We start from the raw sequence: 22,055 nt of genomic DNA on the forward strand, positions 1-22,055 counted from the left end.
GGTATTTTTTAAAAAGATTTTATTTATACATTCATGAGAGACACAGGCAGAGAGAGAAGGAGGCTCCATGCAGGGAGCCTGACGCAGGACGTGGGACTCGATCCCAGTTCTCCAGGATCAGGCCCCAGGCCGAAGGCCGCACCAAACCGCTGAGCCACTCAGGCTGCCCCTATTGCCAGGTATTTTATGTATTATTTTTTGGTGCAATTGTAAATGGGATTGTTTTCTTCATTTCTCTTTCTGCTACTTCATTATTAGTATATAGAAATGCAATAGATTTCTGTATATTAATTTTATATCCATTCCTGTCCTTTTCTTAAGAGTGAGAAGTGTCTTAGAAACTTCACTGCAGACTTCTCAGGTCTCATTGACCAGTATTGTGCCACCTGTTCATTAGTAAACCAGTCACCATCAAAGGGAATATATTACCATGATTGGACTAATCAGGATTCTCCCTCTGGGGGAGACAGGAGTCCCAACACACTTGGGACTAGTAGATGAAACTGACATATACTTAATTGTAATCAGAGTTTCGTTAGCAAAGAAGAAGGAATGGATGCTGGGGAGGCAAATAATGTCTACCACACCTTCATTTTTCCTGGAGTTTATAATTACCTTGATTTTTATATTCACCCATTAAAATTTTTTTATGAATATTGAGGATCTACCAAATTCTAGGCACTATTCTAGGTACTGGGTATTTTTCTTAAACAAGAAAAACTTAAGTTTTTGGCTTTATGGACTTTACAACAAGATCCTACATGTTTGGAACACTGACTGATGGGTAGTTCCTTAAACTCCCATTGACAATGGTCTCCTGCAATTTTCATTTGTGTCTACATGTACTTGTTTGAAGAACTCAGCTTGCTCAACTGTTATTTATTCTTCTTTAAAATTTGAAACATTTAAAAAAAGTTGAAACATTTTTTTGGCCTGTCTCTGAGTAATTCATTTGAATTCTTAAGAGAGGCTTTATATAGTTTTAGTTGTCAGTTACTGTTCAGATTCCTCAAACTGGATGATCAACAAAACAATCTTAATTCCTCAGCTGTGAAAGGATCAATATTCTTATTTTCTCGTGATGAGCACCTTTAGGTACCTTTAGTCATTCCTGATTTGGAGGTAATGTTCCTTTTGATTACTGTTTTCATTGAGAAATAGTAGACGGATGAGGCCACTATGATATAGGAGGAGAAGGGATTTTTCAAAGATTCCATGCTTTATTCAGATTATCCCATTCAGGACTGTTCACCCCTCCCTATTGAAATTAGAATAATCAAGGTGTCTGGCTGGCTCAGTTGGGAGAGCATATAACTCTTGATCTTGGGGTCCTGAGTTCCAGCCCCACATTGGTGTAGAGATTCCTTAAGAAAAAGAGAGAGAAAAGAAAGAAATTAAAATAATCAATAGATGCTCTCAAGATTTGCCTATACTATCATTAGCAGTTGTCTCCTGCAGAAGCTACAAAATTTCAGAAGTTTTTCTCTCTTCTAAACTCTGCTACAACTTTGTAAGTTTAGCTTCTCCAAAATCAGTTTTTATATTTTGAGTAAACATGCCAGTAGTCTTGGTAGCATGTTTTTTATGGCTCATAGCAATGAAAACATTTACTTAATCAGTCAACTCCCACAGTAGAATGTAAAGTTCAAGAACTTTCACATTAACTGTAGTGTTTTCATGAGATATTTTAGTAATGATAGGGACAAATTTTGTTTGAATTTTGATAAATCTATATGTGAGGTAAAGTTTCATCTAGTGCCATTGGTTAATTCTTATGAGGCTTTGGAACAAAACTTTTCTATAATTGTTCTATTTTTTGTTGGTACTGATGAAAAATGTAGGTTTTAACTTTGTGAAAATTGGTGTGTATACTATGATCTGAAATCACGGCCATGTTAGGGAAGGGGGTTATCCATTCAAAAGAGAACTGTTTTTTCTCACTATGAAAGGACTCTTGCATTTTACCAGGAAAATTTTATGAAAACTTTTTAAAAGAATTTATTTATTTGAAAGAGAGACAGAACATGAGCAGGGAGGAAGAGGCAGAGGGAGGGGGAGAAGCAGACTCCCCACTGAGCAAGGAGCCTAACTTGGGACTTGATCTCAGGACCCTGGGATCATGACCTGATCCAAAGGCAGATGTTTAACCACCTGAGCCACCCAGGCACCCCTATGAAAATTTTCTTGATAAACATAATAGAAACTATAGAACTGGTAGGAAACTGATGATTCTTTGGTGGTGTTCATAAAGTCAGATTCCTACTGTAAAGAACATTTTTTTTTTTTTTTTTTGTAAAGAACATTTATGCCACTTTTCTACTGAGTACAAATGATATAAAGTCAACTTTGTAAAATTACATATTCTCATGTCTTTTGTACTCATTTTGACACTAAAATTAAAAATTATATTTAAATGTTCCCTCAAACTCTTTAAACAGCCTGAAACCATTGACAAAGTTAGCCCAACTGATTAAGGCACACCCCAACATGGAAAACCATGGAACATTCCATGGGTGCCCATGCTTTTAGTTGATGAGTTGCTCAGCCCTTCCCAGCTTTGCACTGGACCCCCAGCGCTGGATTGCCTGGCCACTTTTCACCACGGCAGAGACATGCCCTGTGTTATAGGAACAAGGGTGCAGTGACTTGTTGGGTCCCAAGGCCTTCCCTTGGGGGTGTGCATCATCACCCCCCTACCCCCTACATGCATGTGCCTGGCTGAAAACAGACTTGGACATCCACTCTTGACTACTGAGCATCCATGGGGAGCCACTTGCTGGGCTTCCTGATGGACCCACCTGATGCTAGTGTCACAGCCTGATTGGACACACCTCAGTACCTGAACTCGACAGACCATCATTTGCCCTGTTTATCAAAGAGCCTTTCCACCTCCGCAGAATGCCCTCTCTCTGAGTTCCAATCTGGGCTGCAGTTTTACTTACCTGTAGCCTCCTCTGAGCACTTTCTGTGCACCAGGCAATGCACTAAGTGTTTCACATAGATTATCACCTTAAGCCTAGTTATAACCCTATGAGGTAGGTAGTGTGTTCAGCCCGTTTCACAGATGAGGGAACTGAAGCTTCCAGAGTTTCCATCACTGGGCTGATTAATGCCCCACAGACAGACTGAATGACTCATCTGGCCCCATGCTGACTCACCATCCAGGTGGACAGTTAACCAGTCAATATGCCTCCCTCTACCCAGAACATTCCATTCCTTGGTTGTTAGAGCTTTCATCCCTCTTGCTTCTGAGCCTCGCCATAATGTCAGCTGCCTGTTAACATCTAGCAAGACTTCTCCTTGCCCAGGTAGGACAGAGCCCCTGTCAAAATTAACAGGATACCCGACAATGTGGGAAAGAGGCATATATGGTATGGGCTGACAGACATTGGCTCCAAGGGAAACAATCAGAGAAAACTGGCTTAAGACTCTCCTTCCTCCCCCACTGCTTCAGCCTACCCTGTTGAAAAGTTGAAGTGTACTTTCTCATCCCATTCAGGCTGATGGGTTTTCTCAGCCCCGTGGAAGTCCACTGTTGGTGACCCCCTCCAAGCACCCAACAGTATCTTCTACCACTTTCTGCCTTGGCTGACTCACTGAGAGCCTGCTCCATTTCCTTCCTGTGTTAGTTCCTATCACTGCTGTAATAAATTTACACAAACTTAGTGACTTAGAACAACACCCGTTTACCATCTTACAGTTTGAAAAACTAAAGTCCAGGCATCAAGGTGTTGGCTGTGTTCCTCCAGGAGACTAGAGGAGAGAACGCATTTCCTTCCTTTTGCCAGCTACAGGCTACCTGCATCCTTTGGCTTATGGCCCCTCCCTCCATCCTCATAGCCTGCGATGTAGAATCTTCCAATCCCTCTCTTTCTGTCTTTGACCTCTGCTTCCATTCCCACATCACCTTCTTTCACTTTGCCTCCTCTTGCCTCCCTCTTAGAAGGACCCTTGGGCTCACATTGGGCCCAGCTGGATAATCCAGGCTGATCTCCCCATCGTGAGATCCTTAACTTGATCACATCCACAAAGTCCCTTTTGCTGTATTAAGATCATATGTTCATGGGTTCTGGGGATTTCCATACCTCCCACTACAACAGCCCAGCCACTAAAGATGGGAGCTGAAGGACACAGGGGAGGAGGTACTAGGTTGTGGCAGAGACCCTGGCCAGGTCTAGTTAATAGGTCCTGTGGAAAGAGGAGGTGGACCAGAAGCACTGGAGGAAACCCACCTGCCTTCTCAGGAAAAGGCAAAGTTCGTTTTTCAGACAGATTGGAGCAGCCTTGATTCTAACTTGCCCTGCCCAGCTGCCTAGGTGGGAGAGGGCAGAATGATGGGGGCTGCCCATAAACCAGGTCATCTTATCATCCCCCATGAGATGGATGGCCAGCAAGGAAAGACACCATTTCTACACACAGGCCTGCTTCTGTCCCGTCCATCTCCTGCCTCCTGGCCTTGCCCATGTTTCTATCTGCTTCTAACCTGGAGTCTTGCCCACTGACCTTCCTTTACTACCCTCTGCCCCAGTGGTTGTTGAACTAGGCCTAACTTCCCGCTCTTCTACTACCATAGAAATCTGTGTACCATCTTTGGTCCCATGGCTATCAACCACTGTACCTCAAGGAGGTGGACATTGGTCAGGGAAGAGAGTCTAGAAATATTTGCCACTATTCTCTTGTTCTGTCTGGCTCCTTGCCCTCAGGCATTCTGGCTAGAATGTGCCACACAACACAATCTTCCCTCAGCAGAATATGGGTCACTGTGAGCTCAACTTTGTGAATAATTGTGAGGTGCTGTTTTATTCTTTTTTTCCAAGCCTGCCATCTCAAAAAATGCTTAATGACTTCATTCATGTAGATATAATTCATCAGGATCCTAGAATTTAAGGGGGAAATGATGATTTGTAATGACAAGCAGATAGACTATTTAAAAATCAGGGCTCACCCAATATAGCCAGAACATATGATCGACATCTGGAAAACATCTGCATGAATGGTGTGGTCACAACAGATACCAGAGAAATGGAAATTTTAAGAACTCAACTGAGGGTTTCTGGGTCCTAAGAACACTAAAAGTCCTCCTGGATTATATAGCAAATTTATATTCAAGGGGATTTTTTTTTAAAAAAAGCAAAACGCTTTTACTGTAAAATAGAATGCAGACACAACCAAACAAATGTATGACTCAATGACTTATTTTAAGCCAAACATTCTTGTAACCACCAGCCAAGGTCAAGGCACCCTAGAAACCCCTTCATGTTTCCCATCCAAACCACATCACCCCCCTTCCCGCTATGTAATCATGAGCCTGACTTCTCTGCTAATCATACACACATGAATAGTTTTATCAACCAATTGTACATCCCTACATACTATAGTTTAGTTTGCCTTTTGAAAACATTTTAAATGTCTTCTAAGTCACTTTTAACCTATTTCCCCCTTCCATTTCTTTCTTTTCTTTTTTTAAAAAAGATTTTATTCATTCATTCATTCAAGACACAGAAAGAGAGAGGCAGAGACATAGACAGAGGGAGAAACCCAGGGGGCCCGATGTGGGCTTCAATCCTGGGACCCCGGCATCACAACCTGAGCCGAAGGCAGATGCTCAACCACTGAGCCACCCAGGCATCCGTTTTTCTTTTTCCTACAGTCTAGCTGTTGAAAGGCTAACCCACTTGTTCTGGAGAGTTTCCCATAGTCAGGATTTTGCCTATTTATACTCATGGCACTGTTCATTTTCCTCGGCCCTCTATCTGAGGAGGTTTTGGCTGCACAAAGGAGGAATGGCAAACATGACCACCTCACCACCTCATCTGTGGTCCTTTCCCAGAAATCTTGTGAATGAGGCTGGTGCATATTTAGCTCTCCATGGCTGTGGGGGCACCCACTTCCTCAGCCTGGTCCCTTGGGTTCCCATCCAGGGCCCCCCACCCCATTCCAGGGCCAGGGGATCTTGCACCTGGCAACAGTTTCCTGGCTTCAGTGAGCTTAGGGAAGCAGCCAGTGCTCTCCACTAAAGATGTACAGCCTGCCTGAGATGGAGCCTGTCTTCCTGCAAAAGAGCTTTGCAGCAGGCCAGGAAACCTCTGCCTGTGGTAATGCCTCTGGCAAATTGCTTCAAAGGTGAGCCTGTGTCTGATGAAACGCAGGTGATTGTCCAGAAGCATTCTGTGCCTCATTCTTCTACTGCACTGTCCTGGATGGGCCTGCAGCATTGGCTGGGCTGCTCTAGGCAGCAAAGGGAGCTCCTACTCCAGTATTGCCTTCTGGCCTGAGCTCTATGCTTTGGAATGTGCCGTGTCACCACACTAGCACACTAGAGTTTTCAGGGGCATCTCCACCCTGGGATCCAGTGGTCAGTGTTGGCATAGTCCTGAGCCCTGAACTGTGCCCTTCTTGGGACAGGCACTTGCATGACTAATACTGTTCAGGCCCTGGGGAAATCCTTCTGCACAGCGCTTGCTCTGTGTTCTCAAACAAAAGGCGGCTATTTATGGATGCCGTGAAGGTTTGTGGGTTGTGCCTTCTCTGATCTTGGAGATGGCCACAGCTTTGGAGTAAGGGGGAAATGTGAACAGCAGAGGCTTACAAGAAAGAAAAGACAAATTAACTCGGCAGACCCTTCCTTCCAGATAGCAAGAATGCAAGAGTTACACTTAACCGAGTATCATTTCCCACTGATGCTGCACGTCTATACTCTTGTTTCTCTTTGTGTTCCAAATTGTGGATCCAGAGGGACCGCATAAGGAATGCCATGAAACATTAAACAATTAATATTACTCTTAAATATATATGCATATCCATAAACATGTACACTCCTTTTTTTAAAGATTTATTTATTAGGGAGTGTGTGTGGGGGGGGGAGAGAGAGAAAGAGAGAGAGAGAGAGAGAATCTTCAAGTAGACTCCCTGCTGAGCTTGGAGCCTGATGGGGGGCTCGATCTCACAACCCTGAGATCATGACCTGAACTGAAACCAAGGGTTGGACATTTAACCGACTGAGCCACACAGGTGCCCTGTAAACATACACACTCTTAATGCACAGGAAGCATGATATTAGTTCTCTACAATGGTGCTTAGAGGGACATTGGACACTAATAATGCAAAAAGTTGTATATTTATAAAAACATTTAATAAGACTTCATTAAAAATTCAAATTAGTGAGGTGCCTGGCTGGCTCAAGTAGGAAGAACATGCAACTCTTGATCTCGGGATCATGAGTTTGAATCCCACATTGGGTGTAGAGCTCACTAAAAAAAATAATAAGTATTTTTTCTATTTTTTTAATTTATTTATGATAGTCACACAGAGAGAGAGAGAGAGAGAGAGGCAGAGACATAGGCAGAGGGAGAAGCAGGCCCCATGCACCGGGAGCCCGATGTGGGACTCGATCCCGGGTCTCCAGGATCGCGCCCTGGAACAAAGGCAGGCGCCAAACCGCTGTGCCACCCAGGGATCCCCTTAAAAAATTAATAAACTGGGATCCCTGGGTGGCGCAGCGGTTTGGCGCCTGCCTTTGGCCCAGGGCGCGATCCTGGAGACCCGGGATCGAATCCCACGTCAGGCTCCCGGTGCATGGAGCCTGCTTCTCCCTCTGCCTGTATCTCTGCCTCTCTCTCTTTCTCTGTGTGACTATCATAAATAAATTAAAAAAATTTAAAAAAAAATAATAAACTATTACAATTAAAAATTTTTGGTATTAAAATTCCAGCATGATTTAAATCACTTTGACTTCAAATTCTGATGTATACATTTTATTTTATTTTAAAAATTTTATTTATTTATTCATGAGAGACAGGGAGAGAGAGAGAGAGAGAGAGAGAGAGTGAGGCAGAGACACAGGCAGAGGGAAAAGCAGGCTCCATGCAGGGAGTCCAACATGGGACTCGATCCCGGGTCTTCAGGATCAGGCCCTGGGCTGAAGGCGGTGCTAAACCGCTGAGCCACCAGGGCTGCCCAGATGTATACATTTTAAATAAACATGCAATATGGGGGCCTGCATCTGTCCTTTTGCCCTTGAGCTTGCAAATCTGGGGACTGGACCAGACTTCATAGCTCTTGAACTCCAAGCTGTCAGGCAGCTCAGAGTAACATCCTAGCAGCCCTTGCTAATTGCAGACTTCTGTCTTTAAAGCTTAAGTCTTGAGCCATTCTGCTTGGAGAATGCCATTTTTCTTTCTCTTTTTTCTTTTTGCCTATTTCTAATCTTTCCATCATGGACATGGATTACTTGATTAATTACAGTTGTAAAAACCTTTGACTGTTTGTGGTAGCCTAGAGTAGTAAGATATCAGGATTCTTCTCTCATACTATTCTGTTGTTTCCAAATTCTCTACATTTTTGTTTTTAAGATTTTATTTATTTATTTATTTTAGAGAGAGAGAGAGAGCGCACACGTGTAAGTTAGGGGAGGGGTAGAAGGAGAAGGACAAGGAGACTCCATGCTGAGCACAGAGCCCTACGTGGGGCTTGATTTCATGACTCTGAGATCATGACCTGAGCCAAAATCAAGAGTCAACTGCTTAACCAACTGAATCACCCAAGTGACCCTGGAAATTCTCTACATTTCTAAATTTTCAAATTTTCCAAATTACTTTTATAACCTGAGAAGAATTAAAAGGAAAGAGAAAGATAGACTTCTGGTGTTGAGCAGGGTATAAGTCTTTTTGATCAGGAATCTGACTTGTATAAACCCAAATAAATGTTAAGATGTTTGATTCACTTATTCAGTGGCTATTGATCAAGTGCCTACTCTGTGCCAGGCACCATTCTGGGAGTTGAGGATCCAACAGCAAATCTTTCATTCTGTGAAACAAAACATAAAAAGTTCCTCATGAGAAAATGAGTGAAAATATCAGTGAGGGTGACAAAACATGAGAGACACTGAACTCTGGGAAATGAACAAGGGGCAGTGGAAGGGGAGATGGGTGGGGGGTTGGGGTGACTGGGTGATGGGCACTGAGGGGCACTTGGCGGGATGAGCATTGGGTGTATGCTATATGCTGGCAAATTGAACTCCAAAAATGAAAAAAATTTTAAAAAAAATTTCCTCATGGAAAAAAAAAAAGCCACAATGAACTGTAGGGTTGATGAAGCCAAATGGATGAGGGTTGGGAATGAGGAGAGGCAGGAACAGGAGGTACACTTAACTGAATTGATTTCAGGATTGGTTTATTTTGTCCTGCACCTGAGTCTCCCTACCTATGAAATGTCATCAGTATTCTGTACACAAGCTTATGCGACAAACCTTATTTTAAATGTATAATTAGGGAAGCCTGAGTGGCTCAGCGGTTTAGCGCCGCCTTCAGCCCAGGGCCTGATCCTGGAGACCTGGGATCGAGTCCCACGTCGGGCTCCCTGCATGGAGCCTGCCTCTCCCTCTGCCTGTGTCTCTGTCTCTGTCTCTCTCTCTCTCTCTGTCTCTCATGAATAAATAAATAAAATCTTTAAAAAAATTAAAAAATAAATGGATAATTAGTAATTATTCCAATGAAATGGATGTAACTATTTATTTATTTACTAATTATTTTTAAAAATTCCAGTATTGGGCACCTGCCTGGCTCAATCAGGGGAGTGTGAGACTTTTGATCTCAGGGTTGTGGGTTCAAGCCCCACATTGGGTGTAGGGATTGCTTAAAAATAAAATCTCTTAAGGGTACCTGGGTGGCTCAGTAGGTTGGGTATCTGCCTTTGGCTCAGGTCATGATCCTAGGGTCCTGGGAATGAGCCCTGAGTTGGTCTCCCTGCTCAGCGGGGAGTCTGCTTCTCCCTCTCCGTCTACTCCTACCTGCTTGTGCTCTCTCTCTCAAATAAATAAATAAAATCTTTAAAAATACATAATTTAGATTTTTAAAAAGATTTTATTTAAGAAAGGGAGAGAGAACGAGAGCGATTGAGAGTGCAAGAGTAGGCAGAGGGAGAAGCAGTCTCCCCACTAAGTAGGGAGCCTGGTGTGGGGCTAGATCCCAGGATGCTGGGATCATTACCTGAGCTAAAGGCAGACTCTTAACGAACTGAGCCAGCTAGGCACCCCAAAAATAAATATTTTTTAAAGAGCTCAATTAAAAAAAAAGATTTTGTTTATTCATTTGGCAGAAAACAAGAGCACAAGCAGGGGAAGCAGTAGGCAGAGGGAGAGGGAGAAACAGGCTCCCTGCCGAGCAAGGAACCCAATGTGGGGCTTCATCCCAGGACCATGGGATAATGACCTGAGCCAAAGATAGATGATTAACTGACTGAGCAAACCAAGGGCTCTCCACAAAATAAAATCTTTAAAAAATTTTCCAGTATAATTAACATAGTGTTATATTGCTCTCAGGTGTACAATATAGTGATCCACCAATTCTGTAAATTACTCAGTGCTTATCATGGTGAGTGCTCTTTTTTAAACTTTTTAAAAAAAATTTTGGTTTAAAAATTTTTTTTTAGATTTTATTTATTTATTCATGAGAGACACAGAGAAAGGCAGAGACATAGGCAGAGAAAGAAGCAAGCTCCATGCAGGGAGTCTGATGTGGGACTCAATCCTGGGACTCCAGCATCACACCCGGGCCAAAGGCAGGCACTCAACTGCTGAGCCACCCAGGCATCCCAGGTTTTTAAATTTTTAAATAGGCTCCATGCCCAGGATGGAACACAATGTGGGGCTTGAACTCATGACCCTGAGATCAAGACCTGAGCTGAGATGAAGAGTTGGATGCTTAACTGACAGCCTGGTGCCCCATGGTAAGTGTACTTGTAATCCCCTTCACTTATTTTACATATCCTACACCCTCTTCCCCTCTCGTAACCATCAATTTGTTCTCTATAGTTAAGAGTTTGTTTTTTGGTTTGTCTTTTTTGTTTGTTTGGTTTTGTTTCTTAAATTCCACATATGAATGAGGTCATATGGTATTTGTCTTTCTCTGACTTATTTCACTTAGCATCATACCCTCTAGCTCCATCCATGTTGTTGCAAATGACAAAATTTCATTCTTTTTTTTATGGCTGAGCAATACTCCATTGTGTATATATACCACATCTTCCATATCCATTCATCTATTGATAGACACTCAGGTAGCTTTTATATCTTGGCTATTGTAAATAATGGTGTAATAAACATAAAAGTGCATATATCTTTTTGAATTAGTGTTTTGTTTTCTTTGGGTAAATAACCAGTAGTGGAATTATTGGATTGTATGGTAATTCTTTTTTTAATTTTTTTTAAAGAAAATACCATACAATTTTTCATAGTGGTTCAACCAGCTTACATTCCCACCAACATTGCACAAGGGTTCCTTTTTCTCCATATCTTTGCCAACACCTGTTGTTTCTTGTGTTGTTGATTTTGGCCATTCTGACAGGTGTGAGGTGATATCTCATTGGGGTTTTGATTTGTATTTTCCTGATGATCAGTGATGTTGAGCATCCTTTCATGTGTCTGTTGGCTATCTGTATGCCTTCTTTGGAGAAACATCTGTTCATGTCCTCTGGCCATTTTAAAATTGGATTTTCTTTTTGGTGTTGAGTTATATAAGCTCTTTATGTGTTTTGGATATTAACTGCTTATTGGATATGTCATTTACAAATATATTCTGCCATTTAGTGGATTGTCTTTTGTTTGTCGATGGTTTTTTTTCACTGTGTGAAAGCTTCTTATTTTTATGTAGTCCTAATTGCTTAATTTTGTTCTTGTTTCCCTTGCCAACGGAGGCATATCTAGAAAAATGATTCTATGGCTAATGTCAAAGAGACTACTGCCTGTGTTTTCTTCTAAGAATTTTATGATTTCAGGTCTCACATTTAGGTCTTTAATCCATTTTGAGTTTATTTTGTGTATGATGTAAGAAAGTGGTCCAGTTTCATTCTTCTGCATGTAGCTGTCCAGTTTTCCCAACACCATTTGTTGAAGAGACTTTTTCCCATACTATATTCTTGCTTGTTTTGTCATAGGTTAATTAACTATATAATCATGACTTTATATCTATATTCTGGGCTCATTCTTTTTTTAAATTAATTTTTATTGGTGTTCAATTTACCAACATACAGAAAAACACCCAGTGCTCATCCTGTCAAGTGTCCACCTCAGTGCCCGTCACCCATTCCCCTCCAGCACCCGCCCTCCTCCCCCCTTCCACCACCCCTAGTTCGTTTCCCTGAGTTAGGAGTCTTTATGTTCTGTCTCCCTTCCTGATATTTCCCAACATTTCTTCTCCCTTCCTTTATATTCCCTTTCACTATTATTTATATTCTCTGGGCTCATTCTATTTCATTGGTCTATATGTCTGTTTTTTAGAGATTTTATTTATTGATTGATTTTTTAATAGATTTTATTTATTTATTCATGAGAGACACACAGAGAGAGGCAGAGACATAGAGAGAGAAGCAGGTTCCATGCAGGAAGCCTGATGTGGGACTCGATCCTGGGACTCTGGGATCATGCCCTGAGCCAAAGGCAGATGCTCAACTGCTGAGCCATCCAGGCGTCCCAGATTGATTGATTGATTGATTGATTGAGTGTGAGAGTTGGGGAAGGGGTAGAGGGAGAGGGAGAGAGAATTCCAAACAGACACCAGCTGAGCATGGTGCCCGATGCAGGGCTTGATCTTATGACCCTTGATCATGACCTGAATTAAAATCAAGAGTCAAACACCTAACTGACTGAGCCACCCAGGCATGCCATGTGTCTATTTTTGTGCTGGTACCATACTGTTCTGATTACTATAGCTTTGTAGTATATCTTGAAATCTGGGATTGTGATACCTCTAACTTTATTCTTCTTTTCAAAAGACTACTTTTGCTATTCTGATTCCATCAAAATTTTAGGATGATTTATTCTAGTCCTATGAAAAATGCTGTTGGTATTTTGATAGGGATTGCATCAAATCTGCAGATTGCTTTGGGTAGTGTGGACATTTAACAATATTAGTTCTCCCAGTCCATGAACATGGAGTATCTTCCATTTGTTTGTGTCCTCTTCAATTTCTTTTATTTATTTATTTTAAAAATATTTTATTTATTTATTCATGAGAGACACACACAGAGAGAGGCAGAGACATAGGCAGAGGGAGCCTGATGTGGGACTCAATCCCAGGACCCTGGGATCACGACCTGAGCTGAAGGCAGATTTTCAACCACTGAGCCACCCAGGCACTTCTATCCTTTTCAATTTCTTTCATCAGTGTTTTATGGTTTTCAGAGTACAGGTCTTTCACCTCCTTGGTTAAGTTTATTCCTAGGTATTTTATTCTTTTTGGTGTACTTACTTATCTTTTGTTTTTAAAGATTCTATTTTTAGAATCGTGGGATTGAGCCCTGTATCAGGCTCCACACTCAGCAGGGAATTTTTTTTTAAATTTTTTTTTAATTTATTTATGATAGTCACAGAGAGAGAGAGGACTGTAGTAACACAGGACTTGAAGTCATAACCCTGAGATCAAGAGTTGTATGCTCCACTGACTGAACCAGCCAGGTACCCCTCTTTTTGGTGCACTTTTAAATGGGATTTTTTTCATTTCTCTTTCTGTTACTTCATTATGAGTGTATAGAAATGCAACAGATTTCTGTATATTGATTTTGTATCTTGTGACTTTACTGAACTAATTTATCAGTTTTAGTAGTTTGTATAGTGGAGTCTTTAGGGTTTTCTTTCTTTTTTTTTTTCTAGGGTTTTCTATATATAGTATGTCATCTGCAAATAGTGAAAGTTTTATGTCTTCCTTACCAATTGGATGCCTTTTATTTCTCTTTCTTATGTGATTACTGTGGCTAGGACTTCAGTACTATATTGAATAAAAGGAGTGAGATAGACATCCTTGTCTTGTTCCTGATCTTAGAGGAAGAGCTGTCAGTTTTTCACCATTGAGTATGATGTTAGCTGTGGCTTTTTCATATATGGTCTTTATTTATTATGTTGAGGTATGTTCCTTCTTTTTTTCTTTTTTTTTTAAAAGATTTTATTTATTCATGACAGAGAGAGAGAGCGAGAGAGCGAGAGAGCGAGAGAGAGGCAGAGGGAGAAGCAGGCTCCCTGTAGGGAGCCGGATGTGGGACTCGATCCTGGGACTCTGGGATTATGCCCTGAGCCAAGGGCAGATGCTCAACCGCTGAGCCACACCCAGGTGTCCCGAGATATGTTCCTTCTAAACATACTTCATTGAGAGTTTTTATCATGAATGCATGTTACACTTTGCCAACTGCTTTTTCTGTATCTATTTAAATGATCATATGGTTCTTATTCTTTCTTTTATTGATATGATGTATCACATTTCTTCTTAAGATATTATTTTAAGTAGGGGTACCTGGGTGGCTCAGTTGGTTGAGCATCTGACTCTTGATTTTGGCTCAGGTCATGATCTCAGGGTCGTGGGATTAAGCCCTGTATCAGGCTCCACACTCAGCAGGGAATTTTTTTTTAAATTTTTTTAAAATTTATTTATGATAGTCACAGAGAGAGAGAGAGAGGCAGAGACACAGGCAGAGGGAGAAGCAGGCTCCATGCAGGGACCCTGATGTGGGACTTGATCCTGGGAATCCAGGACCATGCCCTGAGCCGAAGGCAGACACTCAACCGCTGAGCCACCCAGGCATCCCTCAGCAGGGAATTTGCTTGAGATTCTCTCCCTCTCTCTCTGCTTCTGCCTTCCTTGCTTGTGCTCTCTCTCTCTAAAAATAAAATCTTTTACAAAAAGATGTTATTTTAAGTAACCTCTTTAGCCAAAATGCGACTTGAACTCACAACTCTGAGATCAAGAGTTGCATGGTCCTCCTGACTGAGCCAGCCAGGTGCCCCTGATGTGATGTATCACATTGATTTACAAATATTGAACCACTAAAATAGAGTATTTTTGGATGGGTTTTTATTTTTTAATTTTTTTGTATATTTTTTTATTGGAGTTCTATTTGCCAACATATAGCATAACACCCAATGCTCATCCCGTCAAGTGCCCCCCCTCAGTGCCCGTCACCCAGTCACCCCATTTCCACACCCACCTCCTCTTGGGTGGGTTTTTATAAAATATGAATCCCTTATGTTCAAAAATACATTTAAGGGGTGCCTGGCTGGCTCATTCAAAAGAGCATACAACTCTTGGGGCACCTGGGTGGCTTAGTTAAGTGTCTTCCTTGACTCGGGTCATGGTTTCGGGGTCCTGGGATCTAGCCCCCTGTCAGGCTCTCTGCTCAGTGAGAGAGCTCCCTCTCCCTTTGCCCCTCTCCCAGCTTATGTTTTCTCTTTCTTTCTCAAATAAATAAATAAAATCTTTATTTAAAAAAAAAAGAGGATACAACTCTTCATCTTGAGGTTGTAAGTTTGAGTCCCACCTTGGGTGTTGAGATTACTAAAAAAATAAAAAAATACATTTAAAAAGCTTCGATGAGAATGCATAATAATTGAAGTCAGCCTCTTTCATGGAAGCACAGGGTAGAAGACCAACAGCCACCTCCTTAGGTGAGAAGTCCTCTGCAGATTTTGTACTTATCAAGGATTTTAGCTTCTTGCTCAAGGAAATTGCCTAGAGGATTCTTTAATCCCCCTCAGCATGGGGACGGTGGTGAGGGTGTGAAGAGGCACACCCTGAGGAAGGCAGGAGAACTTGCTGCTGCTGAAGAGGGAAGGTTAAGGTGGAGATTACTTAGCTAGCTGGAAGAACAAAGTTCAGTCTAGGCTCCACACCCCTTCCTGGCCAGCTGCAAGCCCCTAGCCTCAGCATTCAAAATTAGAATATTTTTTAAATTGGTCCCAAATTGAAGAGAGAAGGTCACTTCTGTTGGAGGGTGGAAAATGCACCCCCTAGTCAGGCTGGGGTTAGGGACCGTTGATAGAGCAGCCCCTTCTGTCTCTACTTGGTGGAACAAAGGAAACAAGTCTTCAGTGAGGGAGACTTGCTACTTACCTGAGGCTTTGGTTGCGGTTGGCCCAACCAGCACAGGCTGTTTCCTGATTGACATTTAGCTTTAGCTCTTCAGCACTGTTGTTTCCTCGTGTTTGTAAAACTGGAGGGAGATTTGTCAAACTTCCTCTTGCCCAAGTTCTGGATGATTCCTTGCTTCTTGAATTTGCTTTCTTTTCTTTCTTTCTTCCTCCCTTTCTTTCCTTTCTTTCTTCCTTTCTTTCCTTCAGATTTTATTTATTTATTCATGAGAAACACACAGAGAGGGGCAGAGACAGACATAGGTAGAGGGAGAAGCAGGCTCCTTGCAGGGAGCCTGATGCGGGACTCCATTCCAAACCCCAGGATCACACCCTGAGCTGAAGGCAGATGCTCAACCGCTGAGCCACCCAGGCATCCCTTGAATTTGTTTTCATATGATCAGGTTCTCATAGCCAGTACCACCCTTAGATCTGGGCAAGAGGGGTCCCTGCTCTGAATGCTCTGCATTTCAGAGAGCACCACAGGTCACAAAGACACATTTATCAACAAACACATGGGCACCTCTGGGCTTAGAATCAGCTAGTCAGCACTGGCACTGCCCAGCCCAAGATCTTGAATGTCCACTCCTGTGACTGACAGGGTCTAGGCCCCAGGAAACACTGCTCCATGGGCATAGACCTATGTCCTTCAAATAAAAGGCGACCAAGGCTACATGCTGTGGAGATCTAGAAGTTGTGCTGCAGATGCCAGAGGTAGTCAGAGTTTTGGAGTGTGAGGTAGAGGCTTTGAGGGACTGAAGTGCTTGAGAAGCGGCAGTATCATCAGACTTACCAACTATTTCCTCTCAGAACAGCTCATGGTTCTGGAGGTTCTCATGAATGAAAGGGGTTTTCACAGCATGGCAGCTGAGGATCATTGGCAGTATTGAACCATATTTAAAAACATATGAACAGGGCAGCCCGGGTGGCTCAGCGGTTTAGTGCTGCTTTCGGCCCAGGGCATGATCCTGGAGTTCCGGGATCGAGTCCCACGTCAGGCTCCCTGCATGGAGCCTGCTTCTCCCTCTGCCTGTGTCTCTGCCTCTCTCTCTGTCTCTCGTAAATAAATAAATAAAATCTTTAAAATAAAAAAAATATTAAAAATATTTAAAAAACTAACAATATAAAAAACAATTTGTATTACTCTTTTTAAAAATATTTTATTTATTTATTTATTTGAGAGAGAGTGCGTGTGCACGAGTTGAGGGAGAAGCAGAGGGAGAAGCAGGCTCCTCACTGAGCAGGGAGCCCGATGTGGGGCTTGATCCCAGGGCCCTGAGACCATGACCTGAGCCGAAGGCAGATGCTTCACTGACTGAGCCACTTAGGTGCCTCTTTATTATTCTTAATTTGCTATGTATGTGGGTTTGGACCTAATGTGTGCAATGTGATGCCATTTTTTAATTTTATTTACTGTTATAAGATATTTCTTAAGAATTAAATTTTCAAAAACTTACATTTTTTCCCCAAATGTGATGGGTTTATTTTATTTTACTCTGATGCAAAACCAAAAATTTCACTTCAGCACAGAGACCAATATATTATTTTTACTTTTTAAAAAAGATTTTATTTATTTATTCATGACACACACACACACACACACACACAGAGAGAGAGAGAGAGAGAGAGAGAGAGAGAGAGGCAGAGACATAGGCAGAGGGAGAAGCAGGCTCCATGCATGTGGGACTCGACCCTGGGTCTCCAGGATCAGGCCCTGGGCTGAAGGCGGCGCTAAATCGCTGAGCCACCCAGGCTGCCCGAGACCAATATATTAAAATGTCATGAAAAAGTGGCTAAAAATAGATCTGCCCTACGACCCAGCAATTGCACTGCTGGGGATTTACCCCAAAGATACAGATGCAATGAAACTCCGGGACACCTGCACCCCGATGTTTATAGCAGCAATGTCCACAATAGCCAAACTGTGGAAGGAGCCTCGGTGTCCATCGAAAGATGAATGGATAAAGAAGATGTGGTCTATGTATACAATGGAATATTCCTCAGCCATTAGAAACGACAAATACCCACCATTTGCTTCAACGTGGATGGAACTAGAGGGTATTATGCTGAGTGAAATAAGTCAATCGGAGAAGGACAAACATTATATGGTCTCATTCATTTGGGGAATATAAAAAATAGTGAAAGGGAATAAAGGGGAAAGAAGAAAAAATAAGTGGGAAATATCAGAAAGGGAGACAGAACATGGAAGACTCCTAACTCTGGGAAACGAACTAGGGGTGGTGGAAGGGGAGGAGGGCGGGGGGTGGGGGTGACTGGGTGACGGGCACTGAGGGGGGCACTTGATGGGATGAGCACTGGGTGTTATTCTGTATGTTGGCAAATTGAACACCAATAAAAAATTATTATTAAAAAAATAAAAATAATAAAAAAGAAAAAAGAAAAAAAGAAAAAGTGGTGTGGGACACGCAAGACGTGATGTATAAGCTGGAGGCTTGGGTCACTTCCTTTGTAATGTGACACTGTATCGTGGCTGAGGAACACATTTAAAATCACATTTCGGAACTCACCTAAAATGTGGCACAAACATGACAACTTCCAGGCATGCCTTTAAGTACTTCCTGTAGGATGGACTTGTGATCTCTAGACTTCAGTGTGGGGAGGATTACAGTTCTTTGGAAGAATAAAAAGTGCATACTTTTAAAATTTCACAGAAGAGTTTTAAGGCTAAAACAGTGGGTTCTCTTCACCTCCAGGGACAAATCGGATGCTTTACTCAAAACCACATTAAGCTTCTAGTTCAGGGGCACCTGGGTGACTCAGTGGTTGAGTGTCTGCCTTCGGTTCAGGTGGTGATCCCGGGGTCCTGGGATGGAGTCCTGCATCAGGCTCCCTGAGGGAAGCCTGCTTCTCCCTCTGCCTATGTCTCTGCCTATCTCTCATGAATAAATAATCTTAAAAAAAAAAAAAACTTTCTAGTTCAAATCCCAACCCAACCTTGTGACCTCCTGCATTGAAGTTCTTTCTGTCGATTAAAGCTGATAGGGTCAGTTTGACTCCAGGCCGAAGAGTCTGAGTATAACCCAGTCTGATCAGACTGGCATTATTTACTTCAGCAGACAGAGAAGTTCTACAATCCAGCATGTATTTAGCAGCGATGCCAAAATGGGTATTATTACTGCTGGCCCTCCAAGCAAGGTTTATTGATGTTTCAATCTTCTCGTTAACCTTCTAATAGACAGACTCTCCAAATTCAGTGTCATCATTCACATGAGTGTGCAGCTGGAAGTCTGCAGCCTTGTAACCCAGGGCAAAATTGTTCTGTGACAGTTTGGATTTGGCTGTGTCAAAACTCATCTGATAGCCAGCAAGCCAGCCTTCAAAGGCTAACACAGCCCAGCCATAGATGGATGATCCAGAAAAATCTCTACCAACGTTGTTACTGCCAAGACTGAAACAATCTCGTTTATAGGAGGCCTTCAATTTTACACTCTTCTTTCCTGTGTTTGGTACAAATATAGTATCAAGAGTTTGTTTCAACTTTTCAGTCAACTTATTCTCCAAAGATATTTTTGTCGCAGGAGTATTATCTGTGTTCCATTTCTGGGTAAAGGTAAGTCTGTACTTACAGACCTTATATTTGGTCTCTAGGTTGGCTGATGCTTTCCCTGTATCAGTGTAAGCATGACTAGAAGTAGAAAGTTCCACTCTACTACAAGACTTGGTTCTCAGATCTCTCTCTTTTTTTTTTTAAAGATTATTTATTTATTTATTGATAGAGACACACACGGAGGGGGTGGGCAGAGACACAGGCAGATGGAGAAGCAGGCACCATGCAGAGAGCCTGACGTGGGACTAGATCCAGGGCCTCCAGGATCACGCCCTAGGCTGCAAGGCGGCGCTAAACCGCTGCGCCACCGGGGCTGCCCTCAGATCTCTTTTGACTATTCTAAATCTATATCCTTCATTGAAGACATCCTTGGCGGTCTTTCCTAGGTCACGGTAAGTCAGTGCATTACACATATATCCAATCAGAGGCCTGGACTCCGTTCCACCAGAGCAATGCCAAAGGTCTTCTTCCAAAAACTTAAATTTAATATGTTATCTTTACTTAAAGAACTTAGATACAAATTTTTTTTCTTAGATAAAAATTTGATATATGTTGATTATATTTGCCATTTAGCTAAAAATGTTTTGATTGTGTTAAAATACATATAACAAAATTTATCATCTTAATCATTTTTTCCCTAAGATTTTATTTCTTTGTTTGACAGAGAGCACAAATAGGTGGAGCAGCAGGCAGAGGGAGAGGGAGGAGCAGACTCCCCGCTGAGCAGGGAGCCCCGATGTGGGGCTTGATCTCATAACCCTGGGATCATGATCTAAGCCAAAGGCAGACGCTTAACTGACTGAGCTACCCAGGTGCCCCTCATCTTAACCATTTTTAAGTGTATAATTCATCAGTATTAAGTACATTTATACTGTTCAACCATCACTACCATTCCTCTCCTAAACTCTTCGCCTTGCAGAACTGTAAGTTTGTACCCATTGACCACTAATTCCTTATTCCTCCCTTCTCCAGCCTTTGGCAACCGCTGTCATTTAATTTTAATATAACATTTTAAATATTTTAAATATTTGTTTATTTATTTTAGAGAGGTGGGGGAGGTGCAGAGGGAGAAGGAGAATCTCAAGCAGACTCCCTGCTGACTGGAGTCCAATGCAGGGCCTAGTCTCACGATCCAGAGATCATGACCTGAGTCAAAATCAAGAGTCTGATGCTTAACCAACCAAGCCACCCCGGCACCTTGACATTTTAAATATTTTAGAAGAAAAATATTTTAAAAACATATGAAGATGTTTAAATATTTTGGTTTTTACTACCTCTTTTAATTTTAAAATTTGATATAATTATGTTTAAAATGTGTACAATTTTAATGCAATTACCTCTTGTGAGATAATAGAAGATATATAAATATACATTGGTTTCTGTCCTTGGTTTCTGGTAGAGAGCTCCTAAAACCCCTTGTAAATTCCCAGGTGGTAAGAGCACTAGGAGCATCTTTCATTTTATTTTATTTTATTTTATTTTTTTTGCATATTTTGTTTTAATATTTGGCCTTAGACTCAGGTTTGTGATACAGAGTTCCTAAATCCTTTGTAATTTCCTAGGTGATAGCAATGTCTTTTTCTTTTTTTAAAGATTTATTTAGAGCCTCCTGGGTGGCTAAGTTGGTTGGGCATCTGCCATCAGCTTGGTTCATGATCCTAGGGTCCTGGGGTCAAGCCCCACACTGGGCTCTCTGCTCAGCATCAAGTTTGCTTCTCTCTCTTCCTCTGTGATCTCTCTGGCTCTTTCTCTCAAATAAAAATATCTTTTAAAAATTTATTTATTTTTAGAGAGAGAGCGAGCGAGTGCATATGAGCAGGGGGAAGGGCAGAGGGAGAGAATCTTTCAGGCAGACTCCCCACAGAGTGAGGAGCCAGGTGTGACAGGAGGCTCAATCCCACAACCCATGAGATTGTGACCTGAGCTGAAACCAAGAGTAGGATGCTCAACTGACTGAACCACCCAGGCGCCCCTACGATATCTTCGATTTTAATGAAACTGCTGCTGATGGCTCCTGGATGGGGGCTGGTCACTGGAAAGACCAAATCATGATTAGAAGGTAGAATTTTTAGCTTTACTCTCCATTCTCCAGAGGGAGAAGAGGAGCTAGAAATGGAGTTAATGATCAATCATGCCTCGGTGAGGAAGTCTTCATAAAAACTCAAAAGTACAGAGTTCAGAAAGCTTCTCTGTTTTCGGGTTGGTGAACACATGGCAATGCCAGGGAGTGCTACATGATGAGATGACATGGAAGCTCCACCCCCTTTCCCACACTTTGCCCTATGCACCTTTTTTTTTTTTAAGATTTAAATTTATTCATGAGAGACACACAGAGAGGCAGAGACATAGGCAGAGGGAGAAGTAGGCTCCCCATGAGGAGCTTAATCTTTGACTCAGTCGCAGGACTCAGGATCACGACCTGAGCTGAAGGCAGACTCTAAACCGCTGAGCTACCCAGGCGCCCCTCTTTTTTTTTTTTTTTTAAGATTTTATTTATTTGAGAGAGAGCGAGAGAGGAGGGGGAGGAGCAGAGGGAGAGGGACAAGCAGACTCCACACTAAGTGCAGAGCCCAACATGGGGCTCTCGATCCAACGACC

At 42.1% G+C, this 22,055-nt stretch overlaps 1 protein-coding gene across 1 annotated transcript in view; it reads right to left on the reverse strand.

The window, feature by feature from the left end:
* The window catches only part of LOC121482482 (voltage-dependent anion-selective channel protein 3-like), a 41,993-nt gene extending 22,123 nt beyond the window's left edge, over positions 1-19,870 (reverse strand). The window contains 3 exon segments of the mRNA XM_041740393.1: positions 15,873-15,972; positions 18,820-19,585; positions 19,766-19,870. Coding sequence (XP_041596327.1) covers positions 15,873-15,972; positions 18,820-19,585; positions 19,766-19,870 — 971 coding nt within the window.
* Positions 19,871-22,055: the final 2,185 nt, after the last annotated feature.

Source organism: Vulpes lagopus, chromosome X (genome assembly GCF_018345385.1).
Source record: "Vulpes lagopus strain Blue_001 chromosome X, ASM1834538v1, whole genome shotgun sequence".
In the NCBI taxonomy this organism is placed as follows: Eukaryota; Metazoa; Chordata; class Mammalia; order Carnivora; family Canidae; genus Vulpes; species Vulpes lagopus.